The 23,085-nt window shown below is 40.0% G+C and overlaps 1 protein-coding gene across 11 annotated transcripts in view; it reads left to right on the top strand.

Annotated features, from left to right (window-relative positions):
* msi2b (musashi RNA-binding protein 2b) overlaps positions 1–23,085 on the top strand; it is a 653,181-nt gene that overhangs the window by 610,527 nt on the left and 19,569 nt on the right. For 6 of the 11 annotated variants that reach the window (XM_057821848.1, XM_057821846.1, XM_057821847.1 and 3 more), the window contains 2 exons: positions 9,396–9,575; positions 18,406–18,560. In XM_057821848.1, the coding sequence (XP_057677831.1) occupies positions 9,396–9,575; positions 18,406–18,560 (335 nt within the window). The remainder of the gene's footprint in view (positions 1–9,395; positions 9,576–18,405; positions 18,561–23,085) is intronic. The other 5 variants (XM_057821855.1, XM_057821852.1, XM_057821853.1 and 2 more) reach the window with 1 other exon arrangement.

Genomic DNA, 23,085 nt, shown 5'->3' with positions numbered 1-23,085 from the left:
GAGCATTATGAAAACCAAGGAACACACCAGGCAGGTCCGAGATACTGTTGTGGAGAAGTTTAAAGCCGGATTTGGATACAAAAAGATTTCCCAAGCTTTAAACATCTCAAGGAGCACTGTGCAAGCCATCATATTGAAATGGAAGGAGCATCAGACCACTGCAAATCTACCAAGACCCAGCCATCTTTCCAAACTTTCTTCTCAAACAAGGAGAAAACTGATCAGAGATGCAGCCAAGAGGCCCATGATCACTCTGGATCAACTGCAGAGATCTACAGCTGAGGTGGGAGAGTCTGTCCATAGGACAACAATCAGTCGTACACTGCACAAATCTGGCCTTTATGGAAGAGTGGCAAGAAGAAAGCCATTTCTCAAAGATATCCATAAAAAGTCTCGTTTAAAGTTTGCCACAAGCCACCTGGGAGACACACCAAACATGTGGAAGAAGGTGCTCTGGTCAGATGAAACCAAAATCGAACTTTTTGGCCACAATGCAAAACGATATGTTTGGCGTAAAAGCAACACAGCTCATCACCCTGAACACACCATCCCCACTGTCAAACATGGTGGTGGCAGCATCATGGTTTGGGCCTGCTTTTCTTCAGCAGTGACAGGGAAGATGGTTAAAATTGACGGGAAGATGGATGCAGCCAAATACAGGAACATTCTGGAAGAAAACCTGTTGGTATCTGCACAAGACCTGAGACTGGGACAGAGATTTATCTTCCAACAGGACAATGATCCAAAACATAAAGCCAAATCTACAATGGAATGGTTGAAAAATAAACGTATCCAGGTGTTAGAATGGCCAAGTCAAAGTCCAGACCCGAATCCAATCGAGAATCTGTGGAAAGAGCTGAAGACTGCTGTTCACAAACACTCTCCATCCAACCTCACTGAGCTCGAGCCGTTTTGCAAGGAAGAATGGGCAAGAATGTCAGTCTCTCGATGTGCAAAACTGATAGAAACATACCCCAAGCGACTTGCAGCTGTAATTGGAGCAAAAGGTGGCGCTACAAAGTATTAACGCAAGGGGGCCGAATAATATTACACGCCCCACTTTTCAGTTTTTTATTTGTTAAAAAAGTTTAAATTATCCAATAAATTTTGTTCCACTTCACGATTGTGTCCCACTTGTTGTTGATTCTTGACAAAAAATTTAAATTTTATATCTTTATGTTTGAAGCCTGAAATTTGGCGAAAGGTTGCAAGGTTCAAGGGGGCCGAATACTTTTGCAAGGCACTGCATTTGGTCAATACCAAAAGTTCATCTCAAAACTTTGTTATGTACCCTTTGTACGCAATAACGGAGGCCAGACGTTTTCTGTAACGCTTCACAAGCTTTTCACACACTGTTGCTGGTAAATTGGCCCATTCCTCCATGCAGATCTCCTCTAGAGCAGTGATGTTTCGGGGCTGTCGTTGGGCAACACGGACTTTCAACTCCCTGGAGATCTGGAGTTGGCTAGGCCACTCCAGGACCTTGAAATGCTTCTTACGAAGCCACTCTTTTGTTGCCCTGGCTGTGTGTTTGGGATCATTGTCATGTTGAAAGACCCAGCCACGTCTCATCTGCAATGCCCTTGCTGATGGAAGGAGATTTTCACTCAAAATCTCTCGATACATGGCCCCATTCATTCTTTCCTTTACACAGATCAGTCGTCCTGGTCCCTTTGCAGAAAAACAGCCCCAAAGCATGATGTTTCCACCCCCATGCTTCACAGTGGGTATGGTGTTCTTCAGATGCAATTCAATATTCTTTCTCCTCCAAACACGAGGACTTGTGTTTCTACCAAAAAGTTCTATTTTGCTTTCATCTGACCCTAACACATTCTCCCAGTCCTCTTCTGGATCATCCAAATGCTCTCCAGCAAACCGCAGACGGGTTTGGACGTGTACTTTCTTCAGCAGGGGGACACGTTTGGCAGTGCAGGATTTGAGTCCCTGGCGGCGCATTGTGTTACTGATAGAAACCTTTGTTGCTGTGGTCCCAGATCTCTGTAGGTCATTCACTAGGTCCCCCCTGTGTGGTCCTGGGATTTTTGCTCACCGTTCTTGTTATCATTTTGACGCCGCGGGGTGAGATCTTGCATGGAGCCCCAGATCGAGGGAGATTATCAGTGGTCTTGTATGTCTTGCATTTTCTAATAATTGCTGCCACAGTTGATTTCTTTACACCAAGCGTTACCTATTGCAGATTCAGTCTTCCCAGCCAGGTGCAGGTCTACAATTTTGTCTCTGGCGTCCTTCGACAGCTCTTTGGTCTTGGCCATAGTGGAGTTTGGAGTGTGACTGACTGAGGTTGTGGACAGGTGTCTTTTATAGAGGTGGAAATCTTTGGGCACCTAACGATTCGATTACGATTACGATTCAGAGACTCCTATTCGATTATGAATCGATTATTGAAGGCCCCCCCTTTTTTTAATGTTTCGTATATTTGTTCCAAAATTGTTCAAAAATCCTCTCAGGCTAAATAAACCAAACTACTATTTTAGTATCAAGTTATCGGTTAAAAACAGTAAATAAAATACTCAAGTCCCCATTCTGTATTAGCAGCTTTAATTTACATTCAATTAATGTTGTGAATCAACCGTTACAGTTGTTAAAATTGCGCCCGTTATTCCATAATTTCCCTCATGTCTACTTTCGACATGTGAAAGTTTTTAAACTGTTTCATCATTTAAAGATAGATTCAAGTCAAGATTTTGCCGATTTAGGGGTTTTTAGATAAAAAGTAATTAGGTTCTCTATAACAGAGCCTTTTAGAGAAGTCTACTGCTTTAAGATGGCGCCTGTTTACTAGCGCGGGAAAGTCTGTCATTTCACATCTAGTCTAGATATATGTGATATCTACCATAGCCGTATTTGTAGCAACTACCAACTGGGCGCTGTTTGTAGCGGCTGACGGCCGCAGTCAGGTATTATTGGTTTTTTTTTTTTACCTAGCGGCATTAGCTGCACATGATATTTACTCTCAGTCCGTTCCTCATTGCGTCCCGAAGACCGCGCTGACTGCGTTTTGTTTCCGCTTTACCTGGTATAATTCAATAATCGGAATTTGGATGTTTGTGAATCGTTCTCGAATCTTCCACAGCCGAATCGCGAATCATCTAAGAATCGGAAATTTTGCAGGCCCTAGTCTTTTATACCGATAATGAGTTAAAACAGGTGCCATTAATACAGGTAAAGAGTGGAGCCTCGTTAGAACACGTTAGAAGAAGTTAGACCTCTTTGACAGCCAGAAATCTTGCTTGTTTGTAGGTGACCAAATACTTATTTTCCACTCTAATTTGGAAATAAATTCTTTGAAAAATCAATGTGATTTTCTGGGGGTTTTTTCCACATTCTGTCTCTTATGGTTGAGGTTTACCCATGTTGACAATTACAGGCCTCTTTTCAAGTACGAGAACTTGCACAATTGGTGGTTGACTAAATAATTATTTGCCCCTCTGTAGGTAACAGGTGCTGTTAATGACACAAATTAGAGAAGCATCACATGATTTTTCAAAGGGGGGCCTTTACTTTTGTCTAGCCCATTTTTGGAGTTTTGTGTAAAATGATAATGATTTAATATTTTTTTTAATTCTCTTTTGTGTTTTTTCATTCCAAGCAAAATAAATGAAGATATTATTACCAACGCATTTGTAATTGCAATCATTTTCTGGAAGAAATTGAGCATTATCTGACAGAATTGCAGGGGTGCCAATACTTTTGGCCAGCACTGTATGAAGAGGAGCTTCGCACATGCATGTGAAATCCATAAAGTGACGTATTTGGTATTTGGCATATGTTCCCACTAACTCGGTTAGAGGTACGGTCAAATATTTTTCAGCCTTCGTTAAAATGACGCCATTGATCCGGTTTCCCCTCGTTTGCAAGGCCAATCAATTTTCTGTGACATTTTTCTAAGTGAACTAAATGTAATGATTGGCTCTTGAGCTTTGTTCAATGTGTCAGGCGTTACGCAGAGTACGTGGGAAGCCTGCCCGATTCGGGTCCTATAATTTGACGAGCGGCGCCGACGGCGTCACATTTGGCACGAGCATAGGCGGATCTACTATTCAGGCGAAGTAGGCGAACGCCTTAGGCCCCCAACCAGTAGGGGGCCCACAACCAGCTGCCCTTGCCCCAACGAGCAGGGGCTTGGGCCACCGGAGCCAGCAGCACCCCCAACTATTCGTAATTTATAATTACGTCAGCATAGCAAACAAACAAATAACAAAACAAAAAAGAAAGCCATTTGAATGCTGCTTTTATATTCTCTCTCCCCTCCACACACGCACTACAATGGACTGTTCCACGACGACGAACTGAGTATCAGTCACTTCGCTTCATTTAGCGCCGTTTAGCTTCGCTTGTCTCCGTTTAGCATCGCTTAGCTCCACTTAAATGTTTGTTAGCTTCACTTAGCTCTCCTGCGTTTTTCACGCCACTAAGCTCGCCATTTTTACAGCTCACTTGCTACTTTGCACGTCTGCTATCAATTATTTCAAACACATGAGCGAATGTGCTCTCCTTGAGAGCCAAAGTGCAGTGAGGTAGACGTTGAGAACAGGCCGCTAATGCCTCTTTTAACTTTCTTCTTCTTCACACTGAACATAAAATACACTACAGCACACCCTGTGGCGAAACAATGCAGTACAGTTCCAATCAGTCATACAACAACACTCAACAGCTAGTTAACAGCATTTGCTAACGATTTTTTTTTTTAAATCTATTAGTGACACCACAACAATGACGAAGAATGTTTTTTAACAGAGTGGAAAGCTTTCGGTTAGCGGTTTAGCGAACGTACCTCCAGTGAAAATTTCTAAATAAAAGCACATCATGTTCGTCATATAAATAACGATTTCTGGATTTAATCCCACATACTTCTAGTGCTGCAACGATTAATCGATTAACTCGAGTATGCAATTACGAAATAAATTTTGCTGCTTCGAGTATTCGTTTAATTAAAGTGGGGTTGAAATGGTTTGTTTTGTGAGTGTTTGCCTTTAGTTTTATTGATTTGGGTGGATACACTGCCCTGTAGTCTGCCTCATTCACATGGCTGAATCCATTTGCTCCCTGTTAAGACCAACATAAGCTGAGTTTTGTTTGAGCTAGTGTTTTTGTTCGAGCATTCGTAATTTAGTTTAAAGGTATATTTAGCCAATTTTTGTAGGAATATGTGTCTGAACCATTTGTCTAGAACATTGTATAAATTTTTTTTTTTTAAATGTTAGGATTTTATAGCATTTAAGCTAGCGGACTTTTACTATGCAAGTTAGCCAATTGTTCTTTTGCTGTACCTAGATTCTTATTTATTTATTTTTTACACCGTTTGAGGCTCAGCTAAGGTATTTTAATTTTTTATGTTCGTTATCCAGTTACTCGATTATTCGATAAAAATTTTGCTGCTTTGAGTATTCGTTTAAAGTTGCGTTGTGATGGTTTGTTTTGAAAGTGTTTGCCTTTAGTTTTATTGATTTGGGTGGATGCACTGCCCTGTAGTCTGCCTCATTTACATGGCCGAATCCATTTGCTCCCTGTTAAGACCAACATAAGCTGAGTTTTGTTTGAGCTAATGTTTTTGTTCAAGCATTCGTAATTTAGTTTAAAGGTATATTTAGCCAATTTTTGTAGGAATATGTGTCTGAACCATCTGTCTAGAACTTAGTATTTTATAGCATTTAAGCTAACGGACTTTTACTATGCAAGTTAGCCAATTGTTCTTTTGCTGTAACTAGATTCTTATTTATTTATTTTCTACACACCGTTTGAGGCTCAGCTAAGGTATTTTAATTTTTTTATGTTCGTTGTCTGATTACTCGATTATTCGAACTAACTAGTTCATCGATTAATCGACTACTAAAATAATCGATAGCTGCAACCCTACATACTTCAGAATTTGTGTTATAATATGTAGAGTAAATACTAAAGAATACAGATTCTACACTAAGAATAGCTTTCAAATGGCACTCTTTATGACAAATATGTTTGGCATACTATTATATATAGTAGTATACTATAATGATAATGCTACAATTTTTTTTCAAGAATTGTTTTGAATAATGTTGGAAAGGCAAAGTCAGTGTGCTGAATGTTTACTTTCCATTCTTTTGCACTAGTAAATGCTAGTGTTGCACCGATACCATTTGTTGGGCCCGATACTGATACAGATACCTGGCTGTGCAGTATCGGCCGATACCGATACCATTCCGATACCACTCTGTTAGCAAAAAAAAAAAGTACTGTATATTTTTATTATATTATGTATATATTTTGCACAGTACTATATATATATATATAAGGGATGCAACGATACAGTTAAGTCATGGTTTGGTACGATTTTCGATACAATTCAATACATTAAATGCTCTGAAACAGAAAATACAACTGTTACTATTATTATTATTGTTATTATTTGCTGACAAGCAAAAATAACATCATATAAACAAGCATTTTAGTGCATAATATTTATGTGCTTACTTCTTACTGATCTGAAGAAATTTTGTATATAAGTGCTGAGAATAATCTTTAGTGTTTGTAAAGTGGAGCACACTGTTGATTGCTGCAGCTCTCTTAGCAGTTATATTTACCATATAAGCAAAACATCCTATTTGTGGTCCGAGTCCATCTAAAACATGTACTGAATTAACAGTATTTGCAGCATTATCTATAGTCACTGGTATGGATTGATTTGGCCTGCTTAACTTCCATTCAGTCATGGCGGTTTCTAATTCATCAATGTAGTATATGGACTACGTGTCGCTCTGGGCTCACACAGCTAATGGCATGGGACCTAATGTAGCACATCTAGGTTGTTATTTGATGATATCTAGTGTGTGCGCGTGTGAGTTAGCATGGGATCTAACATAGGACATCTAGGTTGCTATTTGATGATATCTAGTGTGCGCGCTGCGGCTGCGCCGCTTGAGTGTTTTCTGGCCACAGAAGTCACTTCTGCTCATTTCTGCACTACACATATGACAATTGACTTTTATAAACAGGACGAGTTTGAAGTACGGCGCTCTTAATTTGCCACTCATTGTTCATCATGAAACCATGAGTTTGCTTAGTCTCCCACGGTTTTAAGCTTTCTGATCACATCGGCGCTATAATAGCAGGCGTTAGCTTACGCATGCTAATCGATTGTGAATGGCATGTTAGATGAGCAGCGTAACATCGCGGTTATGCGTTGTAGTTTGCATCCTTAAAATTGAAGACGAAGGAGTTCATTTTGTTTGGTAATTTCGAGACAGACATACAGATATCATGCATCGGATTTTGGGAAGTTAGCTCTCGTGGGGAGGACAGTACATTTGCGTTCAAGTGATGCCAGTAGATGGTATCGGCGCCCTAAATGTTGGTACTCGTCGATACCGATACCACCAATTCGGGCCGGATCGGCGCCTCCTGCTGATACTGGTATCGGTATCGGTGCAACTTTAGTAAATGCTATCAGCATTTAACCTCATTGTTTATTTGTGATTAATTATTGTTATTTACATGATTATTTGTACTTTGATAAAGAATTTAAGTGTTCCAAAATAGTTTTGTGAATTAATAAGTGTCAACAAACATTTCATTGCTAAATTAGTATTTAAAAAAAAGAAAATTATTAGATTAGTCGACTAATCGTAAAACTACCCTAATTTACCACTATAAGATGCACTGGACTATAAGCCGCAGCTGTCCTTACTGTATCATGGGATATTTACACCAAAATATATTAACTGGTACAACCTTATTTGACAGCGGCATCATACAACCGACTGTCATAAGACCAAATGAACCATCATTAAACTTTGAACCAATTTGTACACAGCTTTATTGCTTCAAGAAGCTTCATTTGGCCATCACTGCTCCCTTGATGGAGACAGTCAACCTCTGCTGCCACCTGCTGTTGACTGTTGTCAGCCAACATGCCTCTTAGCATGCATTGCAGCGCTACAGATTTAAATAACAATCAAAAATCATGTTCTGTGCTAAATATTTCTTCAGTAACTGTTCCAATTGTTTCATCAATTGCTAGTTATGGTATTTGCTGACACTTTATTTGACAGTGGTGCCATAAGACTGTCATTACACAATCATAATTATGACATGTCTCTGTCCTGAGCATTCATGAATGCTTATAACAGATGTCATTAAGTGTTATCCGGTAAATGATCTCACTTTTGAATGGATGCAAAAGATCCAAGATGGACAAAAATTGAGTTAGTGACATAATTTGCCAAATGACACTTCATGACATAAGCATTCAGTAATGTCCATGATAGTGTCATGTCATAATTTTGATGATCTTATGACAGTCTTATGACACCGCTGTCAAATAAAGTGTTACCTAAAAAAATCAACAAATAAGCCACACTGGACTATAAGCCACAGGTATCAAAATGAAGGAAAAAAGTAGCGGCTTATAGTCCGAAAATTACGGTAGTCGGCTGACTAATCAGGAGAAAATTTGTCGTTTAGGACAGCCTAGTGTACCGGAACATATTTCCTCTCACCTTTTCAACCCCTGACCCATGAAGAGGGCCCCTGGATATATTCGCCTTAGGCCCTAAAATTGCCAAGTCCGCCACTGGGCACGAGTGGACTACCGTATTGTTCCGAGTAGGCAGAGGTGAAGTGTCTATGAATGGCTCCGCGGGCCACGCCAAATCAAAACACAAAGACGCGGGGTGACTAGGCAAGGGAGAAAGTTGGCGTCGCCAAGCCGAGTAGATTAACGTCGCTATCTAAAAGAGGCGTGAGGAGGACGTTTGCTTTAATTGCCCTCTTTCTACCAGCAGCTTGTCTCCGATTAAGAGGACATGCAATAAATGTCAGCGTGACTTACTTGTGAATGACATTTTCTAAACTGTTGATAATCCACCATCTGTGTCGGAGGGAGCGTTATTAGGAGGAGGGCGTCGTGTTTGGATGGCGTCGGTCAACACCGATGTATTTGTATCTCATTCACATACACACCTTATCATCTCTGGCCGGCCGGTCAAAGAGGAGCCATTAAATTAATTATCGATTGGCGCGCTTTGTGTTTCTTTCATTCGGGCTTCCTTCAGGTACGTCAACAGAGAATTGTCCCTTTGAAATGAGAATGTATTGACCTGTCTTTTAATGATTCCTCAGTTTCATCTCACTCCGTAATGATCGCGCGAAAACACACACGCGACGTTGCTCGATTCTGCCAGAAAAAAAAACAAACAATAAAGGCAAAAATACACGACGGGGAGAGGAATAATTGCAGAGACGTTTCGGACGCGGCCGAGCGTGTCCGACGCGGGCTTAGGCGAGGGAACCGACAAACACGAGGAGGAGCCGCTGGACATTGACTTTGACATTGACAAAGTTGATTTTCCACAATGATGGAGTCCCCTCCCCCTCCCCACCTTTACTGTATCTCCCAGGCCTCCCCGATTATGGGTTTTACTCTGCGCCCGGTGACCAAAGGGGGGGGCCCTGCTCCTTTGCTGACTATGGCTCCCTGGGTCCCCAGGCGGCTCAGATGCTGCACAGTGAGCATGCCACCTCCGCCTGCAACTCCCCCCTCCAGCACCTACACAGCCCGGATCAGTTTAAGAACCCAGGTTTGTATATGCGTGTCTATCTTACCACCTTTTTGGACGTTGCACTTTGATTCATGACATTGCTCCCATGATGCAAATGGCAGATCTTTCCCTTCTCTTTGTTTTTTTGTTTATTTTCCTCCCCCGCACTTGTCAATCAAAAAAATACCACCTAATCCTTTTTTTTTAATGGGGAAAAAACTGTCTTGCTGAGAAAATGCATGTTTCCCTCTTCTTTGCAAAGTTGAATTGCAGCCCGTGCTTGCACATAAGGGCCTGACACAGAATGTTCCTCACCCTTGCATGTAAGCTATACCAATGTTTTTCAACTTTTCTGAGTCACAACAGTGACTAGGCCTGCACACGATATCGTTTAAATATCGCCATCACATGGAACTTCTCACATTTCTGCATAAAATAACAATCAAATGCAGTGGTGTTACCAGGATGCCAGGTGTGTGTGGGTGGGCATTAGTCTTACCTGGGGGGGGCAAAAACAATTTTTTTTAAAACACTACAATGCTCAAGTAGGTCGAAATCCAGCGTAGGGCTACTGCACCTTAAAACATGTTTTGTTTTCTCCTTGAGATAACTTGTTGTGATTTGGTCTAAACAAATAAAAGTTGATTTTATTTGACTTAGAACACATCCATCACTGAACAGCATGGACATGCAGGTGACAATGATTTTTTTAGGTAACCTATTGTGGTTTCTCGATTTTAGTATTATCATAGTTATTCTTTGTTCCGCAGCCCCTTTGAGCTCAATTTGTACCCCCTTAGAATGCTTCAAAATGCACCAAAATCGGCAGGCAGGTCAAGACAGGTACAATCTTTGATGCCGTGTAAAGACAAATTCCAAATACACTATGTAGCGCCCCCTAGCAGTCATTCTTTGTCCCGCCGACATTTTGAGCCCTACTTTGACCCCCTCAGAATGCTTCAAAACTCGCAACACTTAACAGCCAGGTGAACACTGGTGAAAACTTTGATAAAATGTAAAAAAAATAAAAAAAAACACACAAAAATCAAAATATGCAAAAATGTGTGTAGCGCCCCCTAGGAACAAAACCAACATTTCGTTTTTTTTTTTGTTTTTTTTTTTTTTTTTTTAAGGTGAAAGAGGAGGTAACAACACAAAGGTTAAAACTTAGAACACATCAGTACTGTATGAATGGGATACCATACGCGGTTAGTATGGGTGGGCAGAGCGTGTCCGTGGGTGGGCACTGCCCACCCCTGGCAACAAAAGTGAGTAGTCCCCTTAGAAACTACATCCCTAAACGTCCAAATTGAGTACTGCTTGTCATTTTCACTCCAAAATGTCACATGACTCGTTACAGAAGTGCTGTCAGCATTGCTGATGAGATTGAAGAGGTGGAGGGGTCATCCCACCACCATGCTTGACTGTAGGCATGACACACTTATCTTTGTACTCCTCACCTGGTCACCGTCACACATGCTTGAGACCATCAGAACCAAACAAATTAATCTTCGTCTCATCAGACCATAGGACATGGTTCCAGTAATCATGTGCCTTGTTGACATGTCTTCAGCAAACTGTTTGCGGGCTTTCTTGTGTACCTGCTTCAGAAGAGGCTTCCTCCTGGGTGACAGCCATGCACACCAATTTGATGTAGAGTATGGCGTACAGTCTGAGCACTAACAGGCTGACCCCCTTACCTCTTCAATCCCTGCAGCAATGCTGACAGCACTCCTGTAACGAGTCACATGACATTTTGGAGGGAAAATGACAAGCAGTACTCAATTTGGACATTTAGGGATGTAGTTTCTATGGGGTGTGCTCACTTTTGTTGCCAGGGGTTTAGATATTAACGGCTATATTTTGAGGGGAAAAGAAATGAGCTCTATTACAGTATATAAGCTGTACACAGACTACTTTTCATTGTGTCAAAGTGTCATTTTGTCGGTTTTGTCCCATGAAAAGATATACTTAAATATCTGCAGAAATGCGAGGGGTGTACTCACTTTTGTGATACTGTATTTTTTAATATGCAGGTGAGGCTCTGAATCTCCTGCCTTTGCTCTAGTTGTTTTGGTTAAAGGTTCACGGTTATATAATTCAAGAAAAGATTAGGGCAAGTGACTATAAAAATTAATATTAAAAGAATAATAATAGAATTGTATTGTGGCGTCTACAAGCACAACCGTTCCAATAGCGCCTAATCCAATGTGACCTGGTAGCAAGCAAGGTGTCAGGTGTATGTTCTTAAAAATAAATTCAACATTTATATTTAATCCCCAAAGATAAATACGCTATTGTTTTAATATCTTTAATTTATTGATTTATTTTTTTAACAAAACAAACAATAAAAATCTACCAAAACACTTTTTTTCTTCTAAACACCAGGGGGTGCTACAGCACCTTCAGCACCCCACTTCCCGCGCCACTGTTTGGTCATAGTTTCAATTACAAATTCAGTACATTATTCAAAAATAGATACATCTATGGCCTGCAATTTAATTGTATGTGCAATGTGATTCCCACAGTTCTACGCGCTGACATCTACGCTCCAATTTTATCTAGTATGACCAGAGAATGTGATTTGCTAGACTGCCGCATCTCATTGTAGGTGACAGTGTTGACCTACACGCGCGTCGTAGCCGCCACGTCTCTAGAGGCTCATCTAAACTTTCTCGACTCAAAGTTTCGACTTTACCTTCACTCGTAGAAAGCCGAAAGCGTGGCCTTCGTAGGCTAGAGGACAAGTCCAAACCTTCCTTTAATAGCACGTTGGCCAGCTGCCTCAGGCAGCTGTTGGCATTTACTCCAGCCGCTCGGTACAAAACGTAGCTCAGCAAACAGCGGAAACGCACCGACGGGCTGCATAGACTCGACTCCACAGATGTGATGGGAGTTCAAATCCTGTGCTGCTTCGCATTATACACAACACGCATTATCAGAGCATCCTTTGCTCCCTGTAGACTTTTTTTTTTATTTTTTTTTTTTTTGACGCGCATGAACTATTCTTTCAACTGCACAGCAGGGCGCTGATTACTTCCGCTGAATACACACATTGTATTTAAAAAAAAAAAAAAAAAAAAAAACATTGGGCTTTGTAGTAGGGCAGATAGTTGAGCTAGAAAGGGCAAAGAAACCCTCATTTTTGGGCTAGCTAACACTAAAGAGCTACGTCGATTGTGTCTTTAAAAAAATAAAAGCTGTCGCTTGAATTAAATTAAAGTTAAAATGCCGTGGTTCTTTCTTTGAACACATGTAAGACATTAGAATGTCCTGTCCTGCATGAAAATTATTCCCTTGAGCAGATTTATTTGGGATTAACTTTATGTACTGTCTTCAACGTAATTCAACGTAAACTAAAATGTAGACATTTTTTGGTATACATCCTTATTGTTCAATATAAAGGTGAGATTTTACATGTATTTACCATAGGCGGAGATTAAGGAGGGCAGCGGGCAATGCACCCCCGGTGGACGAAAAATGTCATTGCATGTAATTGATTTTCATGGAAATTAATTGAATGGGGTTCAGAATTTTTGACATAACACTTAATTTTTGAGTTAACGGGGGTTTAATCATTCAGTGGAGTTGATTTCGACAAATTCCGTACCGTTTGTTAGTTGTTAGTTTCAGGGCTCCGGAGTGGCTAAGCTAGTGTGAGTCAGTAGTGCCTGCTTAGCATACCAATAAAAAAACAAAAGATGTAAGCAAGAGAATCACCGATGAACCGTGCAATCAATAGTGTTGGCTATGTTTTCGTGATAAAGTTATTAAAACTTTCAAAATTTTTCTTTCCCCAGAAAATTGAGATTTTAAGCTTTCCAAATCACACATGCATAGTCTACAGGACCATTTTGAAATTTGGCCAAATTTGGGGGTTTCAGAGCACAACTTCAAGTCACCTGAGTGGATATACATATACTCACCGGCCACTTTATTAGGTACACCATGCTAGTAACGGGTTGGACCCCCTTTTGCCTTCAGAACCGCCTCAATTCTTCATGGCATAGATACAACAAGGTGCTGGAAGCATTCTTCAGAGAGTTTGGTCTATATTGACATGATGGCATTACACAGTTGGTGCAGATTTGTCGGCTGCACATCCATGATGCGAATCTCCCATTCCACCACATCCCAAAGATGCTCTATTGGATTGAGATCTGGTGACTGTGGAGGCCATTTGAGTACAGTGAGCTCATTGTCATGTTCAAGAAACCAGTTTGAGATGATTCCAGCTTTATGACATGGCGCATTATCTTGCTGAAAGTAGCCATCAGAAGTTTGGTCCATTGTGCTCATAAAGGGATGGACATGGTCAGCAACAATACTCAGGTAGGCTGTGTTCCAACGATGCTCAATTGGTACCAAGGGGCCCAAAGAGTGCCAAGAAAATATTCCCCACACCATTACACCACCACCACCAGCCTGAACCGTTGATACAAGGCAGGATGGATCCGTGTTTTCATGTTGTTGACGCCAAATTCTGACCCTACCATTCGAATGTCACAGCAGAAATCGAGACTCATCAGACCAGGCAACGTTTTTCCAATCTTCTATTGTCCAATTTCGATGAGCTTGTGCAAATTGTAGCCTGTTTCCGGTTCTTAGCTGAAAGGAGTGGCACGTGGCGTGGTCTTCTGCTGCTGTAGCCCATCTGCCTCAAAGTTCGAAGTACTGTGCGTTCAGAGGTGCTCTTCTGCCAACCTTGGTTGTAAAGGGTGGTTATTTGAGTCACTGTTGCCTTTCTATCAGCTCGAACCAGTCTGGCCATTCTCCTCTGACCTCTGGCATCAACAAGGCATTTCCACCCAAAGAACTGCCGCTCACTGGATATTTTTTCTTTTTCGGACCATTCTCTGTAAACCCTAGAGATGGTTGTGCGTGAAAATCACAGGAGATCAGCAGTTTCTGAAATACTCAGACCAGCCCTTCTGGCACCAACAACCATGCCACGTTCAAAGTCACTCAAATCACCTTTCTTCCCCATACTGATGCTCGGTTTAAACTGCAGGAGATTGTCTTAAACCGTGTCTACATGCCTAAATGCACTGAGTTGCCGCTATATGATTGGCTGATTAGAAATCAAGTGTTAACAAGCAGTTGGACAGGTGTACCTAATAAAGTGACCAGTGAGTATATGTGTACATACAGTGGGGCAAATAAGTATTTAGTCAACCACCAATTGATCAAGTCTCCTACTTGAAAAGATTAGAGAGGCCTGTAATTGTCAACATGGGTAAACCTCAACCATGAGAGACAATGTGGGGAAAAAAACAGAAAATCACATTGTTTGATTTTTAAAGAATTTATTTCCAAATTAGAGTGGAAAAGAAGTATTTGGTCACCTACAAACAAGCAAGATTTCTAGCTGTCAAAGAGGTCTACCTTCTTCTAACGAGGTCTAACGAAGCTTTTGCACCCCAAACTTTTGAACCGTAGTGTACATAACGAAAAATCCCATATGATACACCGCGGTTCAAACGTCGCTTAAACCCCAAACATTTGAACGGTAGTGTATATATAGTAAATTAATTTGATTGCTGACACTGCGTTTCAGGGTCATCAGCATGTTTTGCTCACCCTTCCATCAAAGTCAAACTCCGCCTATGGTATTTACTTCGAGATTAAGATGATAGGTAATACAGATTCTTGGAAAGATACAGTGCTATCTTTTAGAAGAAAAAAACACAATGGTCCAATATATGATGTGCTGATAATAATGGCAGCATAAAATGATAACTTCGTTCTTCTGTTTGCTATAGAAAAAGAACATGCAATCTTTGCATTACTAATATTAACAATATGAGATGGCTGCGCATCAGGGGGGTTTGCAGACAAGATAAGAGCACTTGCTGTTCTCGCCTTTAAAAAGTGTTTTAGTTAATCAGAAGCAATTTGTAGTAAAGGTGTATTTACTTAATATTGCTTAAAGAGACAATAGAGATTTAACGTCAAACTGATATCCCGCAGTTAAATTGTATTTTCATGACACCTAAGCATAAGATCAAGCCTTTTCTTATGGGATTTTTTTTTTTCCATCCAAGAACAAGGGCCAGACATAGGGGCACGTGGGAGCTGACAGCAGAGGAGATTGCTGTGAAGAGATTCACGTTTTTCTTACTCCCCAGCTGTCTTTTCCATTTTTTCCTCCCCCCTTCCGCTTCCAATAGTCCCGCCGTTACGAGCCTTTAGTATTCGTCTGAATTGGGAAAAAGACGTTTCATTAGTCTGACGTGCTCCTACTTGCGGGGCAAAGGTGGCAAGTCATGTACAGTGTTTTTTTTTCTGTCTCCCGAGTTGGGACCCGCAAATGAACGCGGGTCATGCTTTTATATTTCCCCCGATGCTTTCTATCTCTTGTCTCAACGCAGGTTTTAGCGGTGAAGTTATTGCAGAGGACTGACAAGTTGACACACGGCTTAAAGTGCTTTCAGAAGTAATGGCCGCGCTTTTGTAGTCTGTACTCGTCGGGATCGGGTCGTACAATAAAGCAAAGAGGCAATAAACACTTCAAGTGGGGGAAAAGAAAATAAAAATTCCAGCGTCACGCTTCTTGTTGACAAGTGTTCCTTCTCATTATGCATGTTAGCATTTACACGGCAACCATACGTGGAGTTGCTAAGCATGCTGGGAGGATTTCTAGCTGTCTGCTTGCTTTGTGTTGTGCATGAATGATACAACACAGCATGTTCAGGTCATATAAATAGAACATCATACTGGATTGTGTCTTCCTTTCACGTCAAATCAGTAAATCGGGCTACAGTTGGCTTTCAACATAGACTTCGTAACCTATTGACATGACACGGGAAACGGGGCCGATTCGTAGGGGGCCTATTTTCAAAAACTTCGAATTCAAATATTTACAAGACCAAAGCTGCTACCGACCTCAAACCAAAACGGGCAAGTACCTTAGCTGTATATGAGTCTCCATGAGAAGTATAAGTATAACACAACTTAAAATGGCTGTAAAAGTCTCATATTTTACACTAAATGGTGTTATGGTGTTATACTTGTATAGCGCTTTTCCACTTTTCTGCACAAAAACACCAAATGCAGAGAAAATCACCTATATTTTCAGGATCAATAGCAATATTTAACATATATACGTTTTTGACCAAAATAGCAACTTTTTAAAATTTATTTACTGTTAAGTTTTCAAGAGCTAATAGATAACTCAATTTAACATCAAAAACTTAATACTTGAGGCGCACATGCAGAATAAGCTATAAATAATATCAAAATAGATTATTAATAAATTCTATATACAATCACAACTTATTATAGAATAGAATTGATTATCATTATACACTATATACTGTTAGCGAATGAGGCTAGGGGCCGCCTGACGTAAAAGATTTACAGTTTTTTTGGCAAAAATTCTCGTGAATAAATGCTTAAATCCCCGAATTCTTCATAGATATGGACGTAAAACAGTCTCGATTCTTGGTTAAAAGCAAAGAAACCGTGCAGTTAGCGTTTACTTTACGTATATTGACAAAGTACAATGCTACTATGTTCGCGAATGAGGCTAGCGACCGCCTGGCGTAAAAGGAGCTTTTCTGGCAAAAATTCTTATGAATAAGTGCTTAAATCCCCGAATTCTTCATAGATATGGACGTAAAACATTCTCGATTCTTGGTTAAAAGCAAAGAAACCGTGTAGTTAGCGTTTATTTTACGTGTATTGACGAAGTACAATGCTGCTATGTTAGTGAATGAGGCTAGCGGCCGCCTGACGTAAAAGGAGCTTTTCTGGCGAAAATTCTTGTGAATAAATGCTTGAATCCCCGAACTCTTTATAGATATGAAAGTAAAACAGTCTCGATTCTTGATTAAAAGCAAAGAAACCGTGCAGTTAGCATTTATTTTACGTATATTGACGAAGTACAATACTACTATGTCAGCGAATGAGGCTAGCAGGCGCCTGGCGTAAAAGGAGCTTTTCTGGTGAAAATTTTTGTAAGTAAATGCTTAAATCCCTGAATTCTTCATAGATATGGACGTAAAACCGTCTCGATTCTTGGTTAAAAGCATAGAAACCGTGCAGTTAGCGTTTATTTTACGTATATTGACGAAGTACAATGATACTCTGCCAGTGAATGAGGCTAGCAGCCGCCTGATGTAAAAGGAGCTTTTCTGGTGAAAATTCTTGTGAATAAATGCTTAAATCACCTAATTCTTCGTAGACATGGGCGTAAAACAGTCTCGATTCTTGGTTAAAAACCAAGAAACCTTGCAGTTAGCATTTATTTTACGTATATTGTCGAAGTACAATGCTACTATGTCAGCGAATGAGGCTAGCGGCCGCCTGGTGTAAAAGGAGCTTTTCTGTCGAAAATTCTTGTGAATAAATGCTTAAATCCCAGAATTCTTCATAGATATGGACGTAAAACAGTCTCGATTCTTGGTTAAAAGTAAACTATGAGGCTAGTCAGTTACGAAAATTAGCTGCCTCCGTGCGTAAACTTAGAAGAAAATTGCTGCGAATAAATGCTTCAATCACGTATGCGTGGTACGAAAAATATAATATTTACCTTGAATCCTCGAACAAATCACTCCTGAGGCAATCCTTCCTGTTTGTATGCGGTACAGCTTTCGTAGTTAAATCCAATCGTAAGTAAATCCAACTTTAAATCCGAAATGAGCTGTCTTCGGCTATTCCTAAATGAAGCTCGGCTCCCTCTGATAAGGCGTCGCACAAAGAATGACGAAGTGATACGTCAATAGTTATGATGTCTATGCTTTCAAATCAATTCAATCTTGCCTTTCTTATGAATCCAGTGATGAGTTCTATTCGTCGAATGGAGGATAGACGGTTTGTCATAAGGTGCTTCTGAGCTGTTCCGCTTCCCCATTGTGTTTGCTCTCAGGCGCCAACCCGTCCAGGCCCGGAGCTTTCCACGGCGCCAACAGCCCAGGGCCCGTCGCCGACCTTTACGGCCCCAGCAGCCAAGATTCGGCCGTGGGCAACTACATCAGCACCGCCAGCCCTCAGCCCGGTTCCGGATTCGGCCCCAGCATCGCCGTGAGTACTCCGCCTTCGCTTGTGCCTGCCAAAATGTTAATATCGTCAATGAAAATTATAAAGACTACAATTCAGAGAAACAAATTAAACAAAAACAACAGTCACTAACTGACACTTATATTGGGGGTTCAGAGAGCCGACTTCAGCATAAGCGGCCAAATTCAAAGCATTGCCATATTTCTGACCTCTGTGACCTTTGACTCTTTCCCTTCTCATCACCAACCCTGAAAATTTGAGTTAACTTAATCACGGATTAGCCAATTTAAAGCAATACTAGGTAACATTTCAGCCCTTGTAAAATATTTTCATAACATTTGTGATCAGTGTTGTTAGTAACGCGTTACTAAGGAACGCGTAATCTGATTACTTTCATTCAGTAACGAGCAATCTAACACATTCATTTTTCCAATTCAGTAATCTGATTAAATTTTGTTTCCTTAGTGCCTGTGCGTTACTATTTTGTTGTTACCTCATTATGTATGTAGAATGAAGAATACTGTAGTCATGTACGAAGAACATTTCGAATGGTAAATGTGACGAGGCAATAGAGCTACAGGACAAAAACATAAACAACAGGACATAACAAAAATCTGCTTTTGCTTTGGAAAACAACAATTTACATTTTTGCAAAAATTTTCAGATATCTTACAGTCCAAACCAGCTTCTTAATAAGGCTGCAACAACTAATCGATTAAATCTATTAAAAACGATGAATAAATTAGTTTGAAGGAAATAGTATATAGTAAATAGTAATCCATTTTGTCTTCATTGTTCTTACATCTTGCCTAAACAACTTCAAGGTACAGTGGGGCAAATAAGTATTTAGTCAACCACCAATTGTGCAAGTTCTCCTACTTGAAAAGATTAGAAAGGCCTGTAATTGTCAACATGGGTAAACCTCAACCATGAGAGATAGAATGTGGGAAAAAAACAGAAAATCACATTGTTTGATTTTCAAAGAATTTATTTCCAAATTAGAGTGGAAAATAACTATTTGGTCACCTACAAACAAGCAAGATTTCTGGCTGTCAAAGAGGTCTACCTTCTTCTAACGAGGTCTAACGAGACTCCACTCATTACCTGTATTAATGGCACCTGTTTTAACTCATTATGGGTATAAAAGACACCTGTCCACAATCTCAGTCAGTCACACTCCAAACTCCACTATGGCCAAGACCAAAGAGCTGTCGAAGGACATCAGAGACAAAATTGTAGACCTGCACCAGGCTGGGAAGACTGAATCTGCAATAGGTAAAACGCTTTGGTGTAAAGAAATCAACTGTGGGAGCAATTAGGGATATGGGTGCAAGATACTTTTTGGAACAGTTTTGCATCAGGTATTGCCTCCCCAAATTTGTCTACGTTGAAAAAACCTAATAGGACACTTTTTTTTTTTTTTAATAAACTCAATGGGACACCACTTGTTGCTCGGGACCTAAAAATCTAAAACTAACAAAGGAAAACTAATAAAAACTAGCAAATCCACTCTAACTTCATTAAAGGTGGGAACATGAAAACTAAACAAACTGTGCTATGATGAAAAATCCTCAAAGCATCAGCTGCAATTACGAGTCGACTAATTTTGCATTTTTTCTTCATAAGCGAGTCCTTTTTACCTCTATTATTTACCTAATTTCCCTCGGATGACAATTCAGTACCCTTTGTGCACATTAGGGTAAAGCTAATTTTAGCTTTGAAAGTTATTTGTGTCAAACGGTAATGTTTATTTCCCACAGCAGTAGCAGCAATTACCTCACTTCACCCTGCGCGTCACCTTCCTTTGCAGAAACAAAACGTATGTTATTTTTAGAAAGCCAGCTGTCCCAACGCTCAGGTTTGTCTCCGTCGGCGTCCTTGTCCAATTGGAGCCGCTTGACACACTTCCTGAATTGCTTACAGGTTAGCCCCCGCTTGCGGCGTTAACTCATAAATATAAAAGTATACACTTTACTGAACCATCACGTTTCGATGATAGTTCAAAAGATATTGCTGCTATCCGACCCGCTGGCCTCTGTTACGACTCTTGTCCAAACCTTGCTGCCCATGCCAACTATTTGTTTGCTTGGCACTTCACTTCTCTTGGACCTCACTGAATATTTCATCTGGGTTTTATGGCCCTAGAATGGTGAAGCATGGCGGAGTTGCTGGACTGGCACTCATGCTTGTTGGGGCATGTTTTTAATAGTTCTACACAATTAAACTGAGAACAGGCTATGCAAATAACACCTGCTTTGCGGGAATAAAAGGTGATTAGCATATGGCTTGAAGTGGGATAATGAAGAGCCCATTAGTGCTGCAGGACTACAGAGTCAAGCAACTTTTATAGTACACATCATTAAACGGAGTCACACTAAGCAGGAAGTAACATGCACGTATAGTATGCTTTACTATTATAATCAACAATTTAGGATGGTGTGCATTCAAGTCACACGCTCGTCATTGAAATAAGTAAAAATACAGGTAGTGCGCGGGTTATGACGTGCGGAAATAAGATAAATTTGGTGCGCACCAGAAACAATCTGGTGCACTAGATTGTTTCTAGTTAAACGCAGAAAAGATCTGCTAAACATTAGCATTATATAGCCATAGACTTCATAATGTATTGACGGGTCGGATCGGTCATGCACTGCCGTAGGGGGCCGCCCACATAAAGAGGAGCTATTCACAAACACGCACGCAGCGATTTAACGCCGGATTTCTGTTGAAAAAGTACAAAAGCTGTACCGCATACAAACAGGAAGGATTGTCTCGGAAGTGATTTGTTCGAGGATTCGAAGTAATATATTTTTCGTGCCATGCTAGCATTTTGAAACATTGTGGGAAAAAAATCAATGGGAATTAGCCGCTACTGCATTGACATCAGAGTTCGCAATATTTATGTAAAATAAATGATAATTGCATGGGTTTTTTTTTTGCTTTTAACCAAGAATCGAGACTGTTTTATGTCCATTTGTAGGAAGATTTCGAGGATTTAAGCATTTATTCACAATCATTTTCACCGGAAAAGCTCTGTTTACATCAGGCGGCCGCTAGCTACATTCACTAACAGACTAGCATTGTACTTCGACATACTTACGTAAAATGAATGCTAACTACTAGTTTGTTTGTTTTTTGTTTTTAACCAAGAATCGAGACTGTTTTATGTTCATATCTATGAAGCTTTCAAGGATTTAAGCATTTATTCACAATCATTTTCACCGGAAAAGCTCTGTTTACATCAGGCGGCCGGCAAATTGACTGACAGACTAGCATTGTACTTTGACATATTTACGTAAAATAAATGCTAACTGCACGTTTTTTTTGTTGTTTTTTTTTTTACCAAGAATCGAGACTGTTTTAAATCCATATCTATATAGAATTCAGGGATTTAAACATTTATTCACAAGAATTTTCACAAGAAAAGCTCTGTTTACATCAGGCGGCCGCTAGCTACATTTACTAACAGACTAGCATTGTACTTCGACATATTTACGTGAAATGAATGCAAACTACATGTTTGTTTTTTGCTTTTAACCAAAAATTGAGACTGTTTTACATTCATATCTATACAGAATTCAGGGATTTAAGCATTTATTCACACAAATTTTCACTGGAAAAGCTCTGTTTACATATGGCGGCCGCCACATTGACTGACCGACTAGCATCATACTTTGACATATTTATGTAAAATAAATGCTAACTGCAAGTTTTATTTTGTTTTTTTTTTTGGGGGGGGGGGGTTGTTTGTTTTTTTTGCTTTTAACCAAGAATCAAGACTGTTTTACGTCCATATCTATAAAAAATTCGGGGATTTTAAGCATTTATTCACAATAATTTTCAACTGGAAAAGCTCTGTTTACATCAGGTGGCCGCTAGCTACATTCACTAACAGACTAGCATTGTACTTCGACATATAGATGTAAAATAAATTCTAACTTCATTTTTTTTTGTTTTAACCAAGGATTGAGATTGTTTTACATCCATATCCATAAAGAATTCGGGGATTTACGCATTTATTCACAAGAATTTTCACTGGAAAAGCCCTGTTTATATATGGCGCCCGCCATATACACTGACAGACTAGCATCGTACTTTGACATATTTACGTAAAATAAATACTAACTGCACTTTTTTTTTTTTTTTTTGTTTTTTTTTTTTTTTTTTGCTTTTAACCAAGAATCGAGACCGTTTTACGTCCATATCTATAAAGAATTCAGGGATTTAAACATTAATTCACAAGAATTTCCACAGGGAAAGCTCTGTTTACATCAGGCGGGCGCTAGCTACATTTACTAACAGACTAGCATTGTACTTCGACATATTTACGTAAAATGAATGCTAACTACTAGTTTGTTTGTTTTTTGCTTTTAACCAAGAATTGAGACTGTTTTATGTCCATATCTATGAAGATTTCGAGGATTTAAGCATTTATTCACAAGAATTTTCAACGAAAAAAGCTCTTTGTCTGTGATTCCACTCGGTCAGCTTTTACGGCCTCGCCAACAATGCAGACCTCCTATTTATCGGCTCCGTGTCCCGTCAGGAC

Source organism: Corythoichthys intestinalis, chromosome 18 (genome assembly GCF_030265065.1).
Source record: "Corythoichthys intestinalis isolate RoL2023-P3 chromosome 18, ASM3026506v1, whole genome shotgun sequence".
Lineage (NCBI taxonomy): Eukaryota > Metazoa > Chordata > Actinopteri > Syngnathiformes > Syngnathidae > Corythoichthys > Corythoichthys intestinalis.
Note: the sequence above shows the minus strand (reverse complement) of the source record. Positions and strands in the feature narration are given on the sequence as shown.